The 16,107-nt window shown below is 54.4% G+C and overlaps 1 protein-coding gene across 1 annotated transcript in view; it reads right to left on the bottom strand.

Annotated features, from left to right (window-relative positions):
• The window catches only part of CLMN (calmin), a 109,432-nt gene extending 96,696 nt beyond the window's left edge, over positions 1 to 12,736 (bottom strand). Inside the window, exon 1 of the mRNA XM_060003971.1 lies at positions 12,592 to 12,736. Within this exon, the coding sequence (XP_059859954.1) occupies positions 12,592 to 12,673 (82 nt within the window). The 5' untranslated portion in view covers positions 12,674 to 12,736. The remainder of the gene's footprint in view (positions 1 to 12,591) is intronic.
• Between the last annotated feature and the right edge of the window lie 3,371 nt (positions 12,737 to 16,107).

The following is a 16,107-nucleotide window of genomic DNA, read 5'->3' as shown; positions in this document are numbered from 1 at the left end:
ATGTATCAGGAAGTTGGGAGGACAGGAAAGAGCTGAGGTTAAAAGAGGTAAAAAGGAGACCTACATCCTTACCTTCCATAGAAGGAAACAGGAGCCTAGAACCAAAAACTCAAGACAAAGGAATACATGCATGTGATTTACAGACGTGGAAGAAAACACCAAGATCATCCGCTACAACAGGGGTCCCCAACCCCCGGGCCACAGACCGGTGCTGGTCTGCAGCCTGTTAGGAACCGGGCTGCACAGCAGGAGGTGACCGGCAGGCACGCGAGCGAAGGTTCCTCTGTATTTACAGCCGCTCCCCATCGCTCGCAGTACCGCCTGAACCATATCCCCCCCCCACCTACCCCCCGCCCCGGTCCGTGGAAAAACTGTCTTCCACGAAACCAGTCCCTGGTACCAAGAAGGCTGCGGACTGCTGCACTAAAATAAACTGCAAGCGATTGCCTCTGGGAAAAGGGGCAACGAGGGGGAACCACTGTTTTTCCTATAAACCTTGGAGAAGTATGGTCTCATACGTAGGACTTGGAAAAGGCAAGGGAGAGGGAAACTGACATTGAGGAAGACGTGACGTCACCGAATGTTCTCACAACTAAGAGAAGCTGGATTTATTCCCCTCTTCACCAAAAAGATACTGTCAGGCTCAGACCACCTACAGCTAGGCAACACTAAAAAGACGCTAAAACTTAAACCCCAGTTCTGCCAGACCCCAGAATCTACACTTTCCTTTTGAGTCTCCATTCATATATTCAACCAATATGAACTGAGCACGCACTGAGCCTGCGACAGGAGGCTAGGCCCCAGGACACAGTGGTGGACAGGACAGGCCCCAGGGACTGATCCAACGAGCCTTCTGGTCTACCAGGGCAAACCAACAGTCAACAAGCCACCACTAATAACAAATCCAAATACAGCAGTGCCCACCCTGGGCGGTCCCACTCTATCAAGGGTAACACCTGTCTGGTTCCTGGCCTCCCCCTCTGCCAGCCCATCATTGTTCCTGTGGCATCACGGCACACCTCATCCCCCCACCGCCCCACAAGTGACTCATCACATGCCACTACTTAGCTCTTGCCCACAACACTTCTGGGAGCTCAACAGGCTGGCACCCAGGCCTGCCAACACACTGCCACCCAGGTCCAAGGCCCTCAGCTTTGCTTTGGAAGGTATCACGTTTCGTTTTGTTTTAGATCAGAGGCGGGCTCAAAGGCCAGACTGGTTCTCCAAAGGAGAGCTCCACACACACAGTCCCTTGTGTACACGAAGGGAAAGTGAATAACCTTGCACAGACCAGCCTCAGCAAGTGCTGGTGGGTATGCAGGTCCAGGGTAAGTCCCAGACACCAGAGTGCGGAAGGCAACCTCAGACTGCTGCTCCCTAGCTGTGGGACAGAGCGAAGTGGTTGAACTCTGCTGGGCCTCAGTGTCTGCATCTGTAGAGTGGGGCTATGACACCAGCCTCAGAGGGTTCCAGGAGAATTCAAATGATGTAATGGGGATGACTGTGCTTTATAACCTGCCATGGCCGTAGTACGGCCCCGGACGAGGATGGCAGGCCGGTTTCCCGTGGCCGCCTCCAGTCACCTCTGCCATAATTCAAGGTTACAAGGATTTCGTCTCCTCAACCTCTGAAAAGGGGATCCTTGTCCCCGCGATTCTCAGATCTGCCCCGGGGAATTACGAGTCAGGAATCATCAGTTAGGAATTTAGACTTTACTCCGTCACAGTGTGAGGTGCGTGGTACACAGGTGACTATGAACAGCAGAGCCACTGAGCCCACTCTGATGAGAAGCAACACCCAAGGCTGGCTGACTGCTTGCCAAACAGCCTTCAGCCTGGCCCAGCTTTCTTCCTGGGTTCCAAATCAAGTGCCCCGTCCACAGCCAGCGGGGCCTTGAGCCAGGGCTCATTCAGTCTCTCCCCTCCCCAAAGTCCACATCCCATCAGTCTCCCCTCTTAACATCCCCTCCCCACAACTTACTCCCTCTTCCCAGACTTGGTTCTGATTCCTGGTTCTACCGCTTACTAGCTCAGTAGCTTGGCATTCGTGACACCCTTGCTCAGCCTTAGTTTCTGGGCGGATAGATGATAATGCCCACCACAGGGGTTACTGGGAAGATGCAGCACAGGACCCAGCAAGGGGTCAACCCCCATCCCCCAGACTCAACATAATCACAGCATCAATGCCCCATAACCAATTAAGACAACCCCTGACTTAACTGATTTTTATAGAACCTGTACTCTATATTATACATTTTACAACAGCAACGCCCCAAATTCTCTTTAGTCACTCAAGTTGCGTCTTGGCTAAATCACCCTGACAAGGAAGGGGCCAAGCTACAGCACAGGGGAGCCTTTTAGCTACACTGGCATCTTCATTGTACCGCATGTTTGGGGAGTTACTGGAACATCTGATTGCAATTCATCCTTGTTTTATAAAAATAAGTAGAAAGAGAAAAAATGGAAGTGTCATTATCAATGGTCACTATCGGTTTCATAAACAATACCATGGAGCCGATGGAACCAGAGCAGTGAAGGTTATGGGGTGACCTTCAACCAAGCAGAGAGGGGAAGTTCAGGAAAATAAATGAAACAACAGAAGTACAGTATGATGTCATTCAACCATACTTAAACAGTGAGGCACGATTAGGGCTTTCCTTCCATTCTCTGGGAATTTAAGTTCCTCATAATTGTATGTTTAATGCTTGATGTAATGTAGAAAAAACTCAGGAACGGCATATAAGCCAATCCTCTAATGATGCTCTCTGGTTTGCCAAATAGACTTTGATATTTCACATGAAATAGAAGAATGTTTATCCAAAATATTCCAGACTTGACTCACTCGGAGTTATCAGCATTTCCAGAGTTCACGTATCTCAACTCTAAAACAACACAAGGATTAGAACAGAGATGTTACTGGTGCCGGAGCACGCTGAACCCCAGGGTCCACACGACAGGGTGTGTACCTGGAGGCTGCTGTGACATCACCCACTTCCTGCACCAACCACACCGCCAGGGCCACAGGACATAGGCCACAGGGCCAGCCCACGACATCGTCCCCTGGTTATTCACAGCCCGATGTGTATCTCGGATCACAGCACTGCTGCATTTGGACCTCTGGGAAGACAGTCTCTGTAGGCCCGGGCAGACTCCCTCTCTTGTCCACTCAAGTCCTGCCCTGCTGTCCTTGGTCAGGCAGCCTTCCCAGGTTCCACAACCAAGCAGCGCCAACCCTGTGACCAGAGCCCAGGTCTCTGCACTCCTGGCTCAAACTCAGCTCAGCGCCCCCACCCTGGGTGTCCATCACACTCCCACAGAACCTAAAGGGTATTCCAGGTGCGCAAATGTCCCCCCGATGTGTCTCTTCCAGGAAAAAGGAGAAGGCTTGATAAGCCACTTGTAATTCATTCATGTATCAGTTTCCTGTTGCTGCTGTCACCAATTACCACATTCTTAGAGGTTTAAAACAACACAAATTTATTATCTGACAGTTCTGGAGGTAAGGGGTCCACAATCGGTTTGACAGGCTAACATCGAAATTATCAGCGGGACTGTGTTCCTTGAGGCCCTAGGAAAGTAATCCATTTCCTTCTCTTTTCCAGCTCCTAGAGGCTGCCTGTACTCCATGGCTCATGGCTCCTTCCAGCAATGGCATCGCTATGACCTCTGCTTCCATCAACGTATCTCCTCTCTGACCCTCTTGCCTCCCTCCTATAAGGATGCTTGTGATTGATTAATGGGACCCACCTGGATAACCTGGGATCATCTCAAGATCCTATACTTAACCACAGCTGCAAAGTCCCTTTTACCTAGGAAGGTAACACATTCCCAGGTTCTGGGGATTAAGATGTGGACCACAGTTCAGCCAACAGTAGCTTGGCAAACAGTTCTGGCGACCTACTCCATGTTGGGGGCTGGCGGGACAAAAATGCGTGCACTCCTCTAGGGACCTACTCAGGGCTGGGCGGCAGGAAGTCCAGGGGAGGTGGCTGTGAATTCCCCCGAGGCGGGGTATAGGGAGGCTGCCGTAGGTGCGGCCACAGTCGTTCTCTGCAGAAGGAGTCATGCAGACAAAGGTACAGGGACGAGAAAGGAGTGGTTTGTGGGATAAACAGGATGATTTCCAGGTGCAGCTGGTTGATTCCAGAAAGGACAGAAGTGAGGGTGCCCAGAACACACAGCAGGGTTTCTGCCTGAGGGCAAAGAGGAGTCTTGGTAGAGGACGGATTTGGCGAGGGAAAGACTTCCGGATCTCTGGGCTGAAGTGGGACCCGGGAAGCTGGGAGCAGGAAAACAGTGGTCCTAGCAACCGCCAAGGAGAATGTTCGCAAAAGCAGGCAAGAAAGGAAAGGTGTAGATGGGAGAGACGCTTGAGGATGCGAGAGGTGAGGGAGGGGCCGGTGGAGGAGCCCATCCGAGGGCTAACTTATGTCACCACCAAACTGTCGGGCCATCTCTGTGCCCTCTCCCCACCTCGCCCCAGTTCGCAGCGAGAAGGCCACAGAACGCTGCTGCTTTTTAAGTATGTCATACCGTAAAAGATTAAAAATAGTTTAAAAGGGATATAAATATTGCAAAGGCTCCTGCCTACTTGGACGGCCCCCCAGGAGGGGGAAGCAGGAGTGGGGCATAACGTCATCGGATCCCCAATGTCTTGCAGTCAGACCCCCCAGTTCTGCAGGAGCTGGTTGACACCAGAAGGACTTCAGGAATTCTGCCAAATTCCCCCAATCCTCCCTGGCTTTTCCTGGTCCTCGGGGCTTTGGACCGTCACCTCCAAGAAGCAGTGGATCCCGGTGCTCAGGAAGGTCAAGGGGAATGCAGCTGCATGGGTCCTCTGGGACCCACTCCCCTGCACTGGCCCCCCCAACCCTGGCTGCAATCCCACCAGAGAGGCCCCTGCCAAACCCCTACCATACTCCCCTACCCCCTGGTTCCACACTGCCTGCCTCTGGGATTACAGAGTTTTCCAGGCCACCACCCTTAAGGCTGGATCATGCCTCCCCTCCCCCCATATTCCTGGCAGCACACACCTTGGCATCCTCAGTCCTAAAATGCTCATCTTAGCCTCATGATGCCTGTGTCCTCTGGGTACCAGGGGCTCCCAGAGTGTCCCATCCATCCCTCCATCCCAGCTCCCAGCATTTCCAGGAGGACTCAGTAACTATTATTTGCACAAATGGCCAGGCTTCCAGTGGGGAAGTCCATTTCTAAAGTGGGTGCGGAACCCACTCCAGGCATGCATCCTCTGCAAAGAGGGCTGGGCTGTCACACGTGCAGCAGCCATTCACAAACATCTCCTACTTGTCACGTGCCCCGAGTCTGGGTCTAGAATACAAGGTCCCTGCCACCCCACAGGAAGCTCTCTGGATTCCCACATTCCAAATGGGCCAAGAGAGTCAATATTTTTGGTTTTGTGGATCGCCTCTGTCACAACTACTCAATGGCCATTGTGAGTGCAAAAGCAGCCCTGGATAACATGCAATCCAATGGGCATGGCTGTGTTCCAATAAAACTTTATGCCCCAAAACAGGCGGCCGGTTGGATCTAGCCTTCAGACCGTAGTTCACCAATCCCTGCTCTGATAGGAAAAAAAAAATTAACGAAAGCAAAGCAGACAGACTAGTGAGGGAAGAAAACTGTGAAAGACTCTTTAAAGCCACACTTGTGATTTTTGATGCTGGCTCTAGTTCCTTCTGTGGCTGACACAATCCACCACTGTTTTAAAAAATAAGAGGTGCAGGGAGGGGGTGGGGGAAATAAGAAAAGGTTTCTATGGGAACCGGGAGTTTACTTTTAATGTTTCAACCCCTGAAAAGAGAATTACTTTCTTTTTCTCTCGTCCCCTCTGAGGCGGAGCGGGAGTGACCTCTGGCTTGTTGGGCAGGACTCTGCCAGCGCCTCAGCTGTTCCAGGCGAAGATTAAATGCCACAGTGTACCCCGGGTCCGGGAGGGCGGTTATTGTAATCTGGGCCTCTTGGGCAAAGGGCTGTTTCCCCGGAGCGCCCTCACCTCACCCCGCGGGACTGCTCTGATCCACGACCGGGGCCACTCACAAGGGATTCAGGGAGAAACCTCTTCCGGGGGCTTCCCTCTCACGGCTGACAAACCCTTTCGGGGATGGGCTTCTGTTCTACCTGGTCTCGAACGTTCCTCAGTACAAATGTGCATGCGCAGGACGTGCCCCCCTCCGCCCAGTTTGCCAGGACCGTGGGCAGGTCCCTAAACCTCCCCCGAGGGCACCTTCAACTCTGCCCAGCTAGTTCGGAGTAGGTGTCCCAGGCCTTTCCTGGGCTCTTCATAGAAACCATAATTAATCAGCCCAGATAAACCACGAAGGTACATCATTTACCCACATGTACTTTTCCAACAGAGCTCACGAACTGCAACCTTTTCTACCTGGAACCCTTAGTGGGAGTGAGTCTCCTGCACCTGGCAGCGAAAAGAATTCAGGAACGCAGCCAGCTGTGCTCAGCGGTGCCCAGAGCTGCACGACGGCCACCCGCCCACGTGTTCCAGGGGCCGGGATGACAATGGCTTTACGTGGGCATCTCTGTCCAGGTCCCACCCTCCTTACACCCCCTTCGGCGGGGGCGGGCCATGTGAGTCCCTGAGAGTCCAACCCTCTCCTTTTGCAGATGTGAAAGCTGAGGCACAGGGAGGGGAGGAGATCTCCCAGGATCCCACAGCAAGTGAGCAGCAAAGCCAGGCCCCAGACCCAGGCCTTCAGCTGCCCCGTCCTGACTGTGTCTTCCCCAGCTGCTCAAATGCTCCCACCTGGAAAGGCTGCTCGAGAAGAATCCACACCCGGAGGGAGAGATGCAGCCAGGGCTGGAACACAGCCTTTTGTGGGCAAAATCCAGAGTTAACTCAAAGCCAGTGACTTGACTCCAGCTGGGGGGCTGAAAGCAATGTTCTACATGATGACTCATCCTTTAGAACCAAGCACACAGCCCCGGGGGCTGGGCCCTAATGGGCAGCAAGTTCTTGGAGGACGGTGAAACCTCTGAATTTGATTTTCTTTGGTTTTTATACAGAAACCTCCAGCAGCTCGCTGTGCCCTCCAAGAGCTGAGGGACACAGAAGCAGGAAAGATTCCCTCTCGGCTCCCTGGCTCCTGTGGGCGCTGGATCACTTTGACCAGGCGACACCCCTAATCCCATGGCTGTCTGCACAGGAGGCCTAGAGGTTTGGAGATAAGAACCTAAGGAATGGGAGGGGAGGGTACTGGGTGCGGGGAGTGGGAGGGGAGCCTGGGGTGGCATCTTGAACCAGACCCCAGAGGGCCTCCCCCGTCAGGCAAAGGGGCCTGGACTTGACCCAGTACATCGGTGCAGCCTGACCTTTCCTACATCCCGGCATTTGTGGATAATGATGCTATCAGTCCTGGGATGGACGGGAGCTGCCCTGGGCGCACAGGGTGGCCGTGGAGACCCGCTGAAGGCATTCGCAGGGACATGTGCTGGTGGCTGGGTGGTGGGTGGCTTGAAGGAGGTGACACAAGGCCCGGAGCCATAAAGAGGTCATTGCGGAGACTGGGCAGGCGTGAGGAGGGCCTGGGCCAGTGGAAGGAAAGGAGGAAGTGGGTAACAAGGCAAGAAGGGCCCATCGTGAGCACGCGGGCACAGTCCTGGCCCTGAGCCTGCCTTCAGGAGATCCCAGCCACTTTCCTGCCTACCGGGTTGTGCAGCACAGAACTCATGCAGTTAAGTTTCTGCTCTGCCCTCAAGGTCTGGTTCCAATGCCCCCACTGTGAGAGGCCCTCCCAGCTCCCAGCCCTGAGGCTACCAGCTCCTTCACCCGTGCAGCCTTTGCCCAAGATTTACAGAGCCAGTGCGATGGGAAGTGTGCCTTAGTCTGACCCAGGTTCAAAGCCCAGCTCCACTTCCAAGCCCATGACCCTGGGCAAGTCATTCTACCTCTCCACTTCTGAAACAGCCTTAAAGGCTTGCAGAAGCATTAAAACACAGCAGTTTGCACCGTGTCTGGCACACAGGCTGCTGGAAGTCGGGTTAATTGTTACTACCTCTGTTTGGCAGTCAATTCCAAGTGCCCTGAGTCACAGTTTCTGTTTGCTAACCCTGGGTGGTACTGCTTCCCAAGAAATTCCGACTGAGGGAGACACTGAGGCAGAGCGGGGAGGGTTGCCACTCAGGGAGCTCCAGCCAGCGGGGCTCAGCTGGTAGCGCTGGACACCCCTACCTAGCTGGCTGCCCCAGAGATGCAGTAGGAAAGCCTTATGTCTGCCCAGCCTAATCTAACTCCGTCCACCTCCAACTCTGGCCAAGTCGCTCCGGAACAATGAGGTCAAAGTTCACAGCATCAGACCCAACAGGCACCAGAGCAACAGGAGACGGTCCCGAACTGAACGGACGTCTGTGCTGCCAGGAGCAGAAAATGCCAACCCCGGTCTGGCCGGGTGCCATGATGGCTTCATGCTCCTTCAAGGCAGGGACAAGAACCAGCTCTGCATCCCCTGGTGTCTGCACGATGCTAGATGCTTGGCACATGTTTGCTAAACTCAGCAGAAAAGGACTATGAATCCTGGGGGGGGGGGGGGGGGGGCAGGCGGGGTGGAGGCTCTCTACAGAAATGGGAGCATCTTCCAAACACTGGCCTGACACCTGCCTTGGACCAAGAGTCAGGGGACCCCAGAACTGGTGGAGCATTCAGCTGGACCCTCAGGCCAAGCCAAAGAGGGAGAGGGGGCAGCCAGGCAGCCTTGTCATCGGAAAGGCACCGGAGCCCCTGCTGCCCACAGCCTGGCTGAGAACTAACGCACAGACCTGAAGTGCTGCCTCCAACCTCAGCTCTACCCCACGAGGCTCCAAGGAGGTGGGGGCCGCCAGGCGGCTGCCCACATCCTGCAATTCCATGTTCTCCCTTCTGGAAAGGTCAACAGCTGGGCCGCCCCCATTTCCTTGCGAAGGACCCTGTGAGGGTGGCACAGGCAGCTTGGCCCAGATGGACATCCATGCTCCCTGCCAGGGAGTCCTTCATTTACAGACACTTTTATGAGCCACCGAAGTGAGCACATCAAGAGGACTTCACGTGCCCATGTGTCAGGTAGTGAGTTGTCACAGCCCTCCTGGGAGAGGCCACGCTTTCTGCCCTGCTCCCCCCGACCTGGGGGATGGTCTGGTGACATCACAGTCATATTTGCATGGATTCCACAATTCCACAGGGCCACAGACAAAAGCTTGACGGAGGGTGGTGATCCGCCTCAGTCCCTATGATGGCAGATTTGTGAAATTCCCCTGTACCCAGCGTCCCATCACCACGACAACTGCTTCTACCTGTGCTCGCGAAAGCAGCACAGAGTTTGAAATACAACCCTTCTGCCTGGACTCCTGACTACCACCCATGCTGAGTTCAGATGAACAAGGCCCCCGCCCACGGCCCACGTGTCACCCAGACACGTCCAGGGCCGGCCAACACACACCAGCTGGTTTGGGCAGACGTTCTAGGCATGGCGAGGACCGCTTTCTGGACCCAGCCTTTTGGCTGGACTTCCTGAGCACCACAGAGACAAGGAGAGAAAATGGTTGTTTAGCATCCTTAAGAGACGGGGATGCCAAGGGAAAGATGAAGAGAGACAAGACAGATTCCTGGCCCACTGTCTCTCCTAGCCTCTCCTCAGCGACGCTGGTCAGCAACTCCACAGCGCCCGCCAGGACTGACAGCTCCATCCACTGAGGACAGCCCCCAGCTGCAAACAACCCAAACGCCCCTCACCGAAGAAAGCATCAACTAACTGTGGTACATCCATGTGATGGAAGAGTCCTCGGCGAAAACAAGCAACTACGGACAGCCTGGATCTAGAGCTGGGAGCGATATTGACACAGATGCTGGGCACTAGGGGCCGTTAGCAGGTAATGAAAGTGTTCCCCAACTGCATTGTTGGGATGTTTGCACAACTCTGCAGAGTTACTAAAAATCATTGAATTATAAACTTAAAGCAGGTTGAATTTTACAATATGTAAAACTGCCTCAGTAGTTTTATAAAAACTCTCTTAAAAAAGGAACTACTGGGCTTCCCTGGTGGCGCAGTGGTTGAGAGTCCGCCTGCCGATGCAGGGGACGTGGGTTCGTGTCCCGGTCCGGGAGGATCCCACATGCCGCGGAGCGGCTAGGCCCGTGAGCCATGGCCGCTGAGCCTGCGCGTCCGGAGCCTGTGCTCCGCAACGGGAGAGGCCACAGCAGTGAGAGGCCCGCGCACCGCGAAAAAAAAAAAAAAAAAAAGAGCAACTACTGATACAAGCAAGAAAGTGGATGAAACGCACCAACATAATGTGGAACAAAAAAAGGCCATTTCAAAAGAGTATATATACTGTGCTATTCGATTTTATAAGAAGTTCTAGAGTCAAAACTACAGCAATAAAGATAAAAATAGTAGCTGCTTTGTTGGAGGGGGTGAGTGGGAAGGGAGAGACAAAGCATCCATCCAGGGTGCTAGAAACTTCTACATCTTGATCTAGGCAGTTGTTACACAGGTGTATCCATACACAAAAATGTGTTGGGCTTGTACTTGAGATTAATGCATATTTTATATACATGTACATAATCATTAATATACATAAAGTTAGAAATTTATTTTTTTTAATGGCAAAGCCCATTGATGCTCAAATTGCAATTGGCAATTGCCTAAAAGTGAGAACAGTTCACTGGGAGCTGAGAGAGAGGAGCCCACTCAGTGAACTCCTAACCAACCCTCAAGACCCATTTCAAATTGTCCCCATTGAGTGAAGCCTTCTCTCACTGTTCCAGGTGTAACTAGCTGCTCATATTGTTGAACATCCCTTCACAAAAGTCGATCTCCTTTTTACCGAGAGTTGAGGAGTGCAGGAAGTTGTGGCACCAAGAATTGGTTCGTATGTGCTTAATAAACACCCACTGATTGCCTAAGGCACACACACACATACATACATACACACACACACACACCCTGACGGCCCAAACCAGATGCCATCTCAGCAAAAGATACTGACACCCACCCCCAAAATAGGATGTCAGTTCTCAGGCAACAGGACCCAGACGTGAGGCTTAGCGAAAAAGATCATTTTCAGCATCTCCAGCTCAATCCTCCTTACTTTACACAAATCACTGCAGAAAAAATCAAGGGAGCTCAGAGCAAACTCAAGTTTCTAGTGTCCAGTGCACTAGGCTCCCCTCCTCCCCACTGCAGGTCACCTCTGCCTGCACTGTCCTTGCCCAACCTAGGGGTGGAGCAGGCCATGTGGGCTCCCAGGAAATATTTTATCAGGTGTAATGTTTAAACTTGACTGCCTAGTCACCCCCCAAGACTGCACCCTGACCGCTGGGGCTCTCTGCCCTCCAGCAGTAAAGGCAGGGCACCTGCTTGGGACCCACGGCCCCACCCACTCTCTGTCCAGGCCTCCCAGCTGTCTCTGAGCTGCCCCCTGACCTTGCAATCTCTAGAAACCCAAGCCCGAAGAGGAAGCTGCTAAACTTCCCTGTCCAGGTCTATGTGGGTGAAGAGAGGCGGAAGGTGGAACTCTGTCCAGTTCTGCAAAGTCCACATATGAAAAGAAAGAGGCTGGAAGTACCCCTCCATGAAAAGCCGCTTTCTTCATGTGTGTGTGGGGGGCGTGCATGGGTCATGGGGTGATTGTTGGTGAATTTTTTCCTTTAAATATGTTTGTGCTAAGTTTCCACAATGAACAAACTCCTCTGGAAGATAAATTCATGTCGTCTGTGGCGGGAGTCCCCCCCACACACACACCAGCCCTTGTCAGACCTGCCGGCTCCCAAGCGTCTCTCTCACCTCGTCCCAAGGCAGACGCAGGTCCCAACGTCTCGCGCCGGCGGCCTCTCGCCCTTACCCCACCCTCCCACCCCCTCCCAGGTGACCCCCGGGCCAGGGGAGGGGCAGCTCCCCGAACAAAGAGGCCGCCAGACCCCACCGACCCGCGCCTCTGACCTCCTTCTCCCCGGTCCACCCCGAGCCGCCGCGCCCCATTAAGTTCCCCTAGCCCCGGAGGTACTTAGGAACTGTGCGAACTCAGACACACACACACACACGCACACACACACACACACGCGCACACACGCAATCTCACTTTCTCCTCCCCTCCCTGACCTGGGCCGCGTGCGCACACAGACACACGCGCGCGCGCACACACACACACACATACACACGCACGCACACACGCCATCTCGCTTTCTCCTCCCCTCCCTGACCTGGGCCGCCGCCCCCAAGGGCCCAAGTACAAACTTCTCCAAACTCGCAGCTGCGGCTGGAGGGGGAATCGTGACGCCCCCGCCCCCCTCAAGCAAATAGGATGCTCCCCCCCCCGACACACACACACACACACACACACACACACACACACACACACGTGTGCCTCCCCACACCCCGGGGGCCACTGTTCATTTGGCCGGGGAGGCAATGCCGGGGTTTGGGGGAGGGTGTCTCGACCCTCTTCCCCTCCGTAAGTGACAGGACCGGGTCAGGACGGGGCAGGGGGCGGCGCGGGTCGGAGCTTCCTCGGTGGGGGTGGGGGGAGCCGCTCCCGGGGCTCCCGGGCTCCCCCGCTCCGCGCCCCTCTCCGGGGAGGCTGGGCGCGTTACCTTGCAGGTTCTGGACTCGGATGTCGCTGATCTGTCCGATGAGCTCCTCGCGCTGGAACCAGTCCCATTCGTGCGCAGCCATGAAGCGCGGGCAGCAGGGCCGGGGCGCCGGGGCCGGGCGCGGGCGGCGGGCGCGGAGAGCCGGGCGGGCGGGCGTGCAAGCGGCACGCACCCGGCGAGGGCGCCGCGGAGCCGGAGGAGCGCGGGCGCGGGCGGGGCGCGGGCGGGGCGGGCGCGCGGTCGAGCCGCCCCCGCCGCGGGCTGGCGGCGGGCAGCTGACGGGAGCGGGGCGCCTGGCTCGCGCTCACTCTCGCATCCGGGGGCGGGGGCCCCGGGGGGCGAGGGGGAGGGGCGGGGAGGGAGGCTGGACTCCGGCTGGTTTCTTTCTTTTTTTTCCGGGGTGTTTGTTGCTTGGGTTGTTTGGTTGCAGTCGGGTTGGTAATGAGGCGCGGGGTCCCGGCCCTCCGATTGTGATGTCTCAGTGGGCGGTGGGCCGGGTGACGCAACCCGGGATGAGCCCGCGGGTCCCGGTACCCATGGGGCCCGCCCCCTCTCACCCTTACTCCCAGCGCCTCCCCCCACCCCAGCCCGGTCCCAGATAGGAACCTGACACCCACACTCTTCTACCCCAGGTCCTCTGCCCCGGCAAAATTGGGGGAGGCAGCCCCCCGCGGAGGGGGGGGTCCCCCCAAGCCGTGCCCAGCCGCCCCAAGGACACCTACCGGCATCGGGAGGGACTGGGTAGGAAGCCAGCTTGTGTGGAGATGATGTTGAGGGATTCGCTCGTTTGTCTCCAGATTGGGGACTCGTGGAGAGAAAGACTTCCTTCCTGGGTCTGGGTATTGGGAACCTTTTCCCCGGGGATCCAGTCCAGAGATGACCCCAGATTCTGAGGAGGAGGGAGAAGCAGCCGACACCCCGGGAGGGTACCCCATGGAATCCAGGGCCCCTGAATCTCCAAGTGACCCTCTCTGGGGCTTTACTGAAAGTGAAAAATGAGTATGGGCCTTTCTGGTGGGGGGGGGGGGGGGGGGGTGTGTGTGTGTGTGTGTGTGTGTGTGTGTGTGTGTGTGTGTGTGTGTGTGTGTGTGTGTGTGTGTGTGTGTGTGTGTGTGTGTGTGTGTGTGTGTGTGTGTGTGTGTGTGTGTGTGTGTGTTTCTTCACTGTTTCTTTTGAGTCTTGAGAGTTCTAGGATCTTATCTTATTTGGTGCTCACAACTCATACCTTAGGCAGAGTTCTTTACTGGTTTTTAAAACACAGAAAAAAGGAGGCTTTGGAGTCCTGGAATTTGCCGAAGGCTGAAGAATGAGCTAGGAACTTGAGGTCCCAGCCCCCAGCTCAGTACTCTGACCCTTTCCAGAAAACAAATACCGACACACACACACAGAAAGAGAGAGGAGAGGAGAATGGTTTATATATGAGATATTCCAAGAGAGAAAAAACGGGCAGGGCTCGTCAGCATTTATATATATGGGCCGTGTTCATCATTGCCATATTCATGGTACTGAAATACTAGAAACCCAGACGGCCTACTTCCCAATTAACAAATAACTAGGGAGCCCCTGCTGATAGACAGACCCTGTGCCTTTGAGGCACGGCCCTACATTGAAGAAGTCTTACCTCAGGCAAATTCCTGGGAACAGTGGACTGCCAACAAACAAAGAAACCAGACAACTGCAAACAGAAGTGAGTTCAAGAAAAAAATCCTCTTGGGATAAGTAATTGGGATGGGGACCTTGGAGCTGAGCCTGAAGGATGAAGGGAAGCACCACTGCGACAGCAGTTTGGGCAGCGGGTCAGTGGAGACATCGCCATGGCACAACCAGGGACGTGGCTGCCCACGTGCACTGCCTCTCCCGTGGGGGGTGTTTCTCCAGAGGGCGAACGGGAATCTACTGTCAGGGTGCGGAGCTCTAGCTTGCTGTTTTCTTTCTCCTTGTTCTCCATTTGCCAAGTTTCCCACCACGAGCGCATATTTTTACAATCAGACAGAAAACCAATAAGTTCTCTTTTAACCTCTGGAGGCCCTTTCCAGGAGTTCCCAGCCTGCCCCAGCTCACCTCATCTGCGGGTCTGGGAGCACAGTGGAGGCCCCGTGATGCCAACGGGGACCCACGGGTGTCCAAACACATGCCCCCAGGCTGAGGTTGGTGCTGCCTTCTCCCTGATTGGATTTAAAAGTGCAGGGTCATTTCACACTCCGGGGGCAGGGTCTGCTCCTGTGTCTGCAGAGTAGGGTGATAGAAGCCATACCTTACCTAATTTTGCCCCGTCAGCTAGCCATCTCCTGTTGTTACACTTCAATTCATTTTGCGTAATTGTTATGGGCTGAAGTTGGGCGGAAAGTCATTTTCTTTGCCAAGTAAAGCGCCATGAGAATCAGCCTTCCTTGACATTAAGATCTCAGGGGATAGAAGGCTTTAAACAAGCGGTGTAGATGCCAGCTGCAGGGATGGGCCCTTTTTCATGATACAACGATGTCTGTTCCTGTGAAGGAAATGCTGCATCTTTGGGGAACACTGCATAGGTGGCAACAACTCCCTGGCAGGGAAGGACCACGGTCACCATTGATGGAGCACCAACTGTGTACCGGATGTTGGATCACCAGCCCAAAGAACTTCTTTCTTTGCATCAAAATGGAAAGAATTTTAGGTGGTTTTTAAAGTAGGGTGGGAGCCTGAGTCAGCCCTGAGCATGAGGCGGGCCTCTACAAGGTCCTTGGATAGTCATTGAACCAATGTGTCAATATCACCCCTCTACCCTTCAGTGTCTTTGGACTCTGGTCCTCCCCGACTGGTCCCTGTGCCACCTCCTTGTCCATCAATCCTGGTTTTACACTTTTTGATCAAGTACTGCAGGTCATGGCCACACGCGGTCACCTCCAGGCTTTTACTCGTTCTGCTCCCTCTGAAATGCCCTTTCCCTTCCCTGTCCCCTGCCCTTCACTTTTACCTGGATTACTCCTGTACAATTATGTTTACTTGATGGTTCCCCCCCCCCCATTGACTGTGAACTGCTTGAGACCAAGAGCTGTGTCTCATTCATTTCTCTAGTTGCGCCCTTGGCACAGTGCCTGGCACAAAGACAGGTCTCAATATTGAGTGAATGGATGAATAAATGACTAATTATTGGCCTGAACTCAGAAAGCCGGGACCAAATGACGAACAGTTGACCTCCCCCATGTCCTGGGCCCAAGCAAACTTCTGGGGAGGCGATCAAAAAATGTTTGCATATTAGTAATGGGCAAAGCCCATGCTGCTGGGCGCCGGGCAAGTACCACACTGTGAGATGTCCCTTCCCTCCTCAGTCCTGTGCAGCCTCCCGGGTCTGGAGTTCTGGCTGGGAGAGAGGGCCGTGTGACTTCCCAGGGGGATTCGGTTATTTGCCCTCTTGCATGAATTAACAGTACGATTTTTCTTTTGCACTTTTATTCTGGAGGAGGAAAAGTACTCTGCCTGAAGGCTTGGCTTCCCGGGAGTTTCCAGAAACAGATTTTCTAGAAATTGCCCAATTCT

Source organism: Delphinus delphis, chromosome 2, assembly GCF_949987515.2.
Source record: "Delphinus delphis chromosome 2, mDelDel1.2, whole genome shotgun sequence".
In the NCBI taxonomy this organism is placed as follows: Eukaryota; Metazoa; Chordata; class Mammalia; order Artiodactyla; family Delphinidae; genus Delphinus; species Delphinus delphis.
Note: the sequence above shows the minus strand (reverse complement) of the source record. Positions and strands in the feature narration are given on the sequence as shown.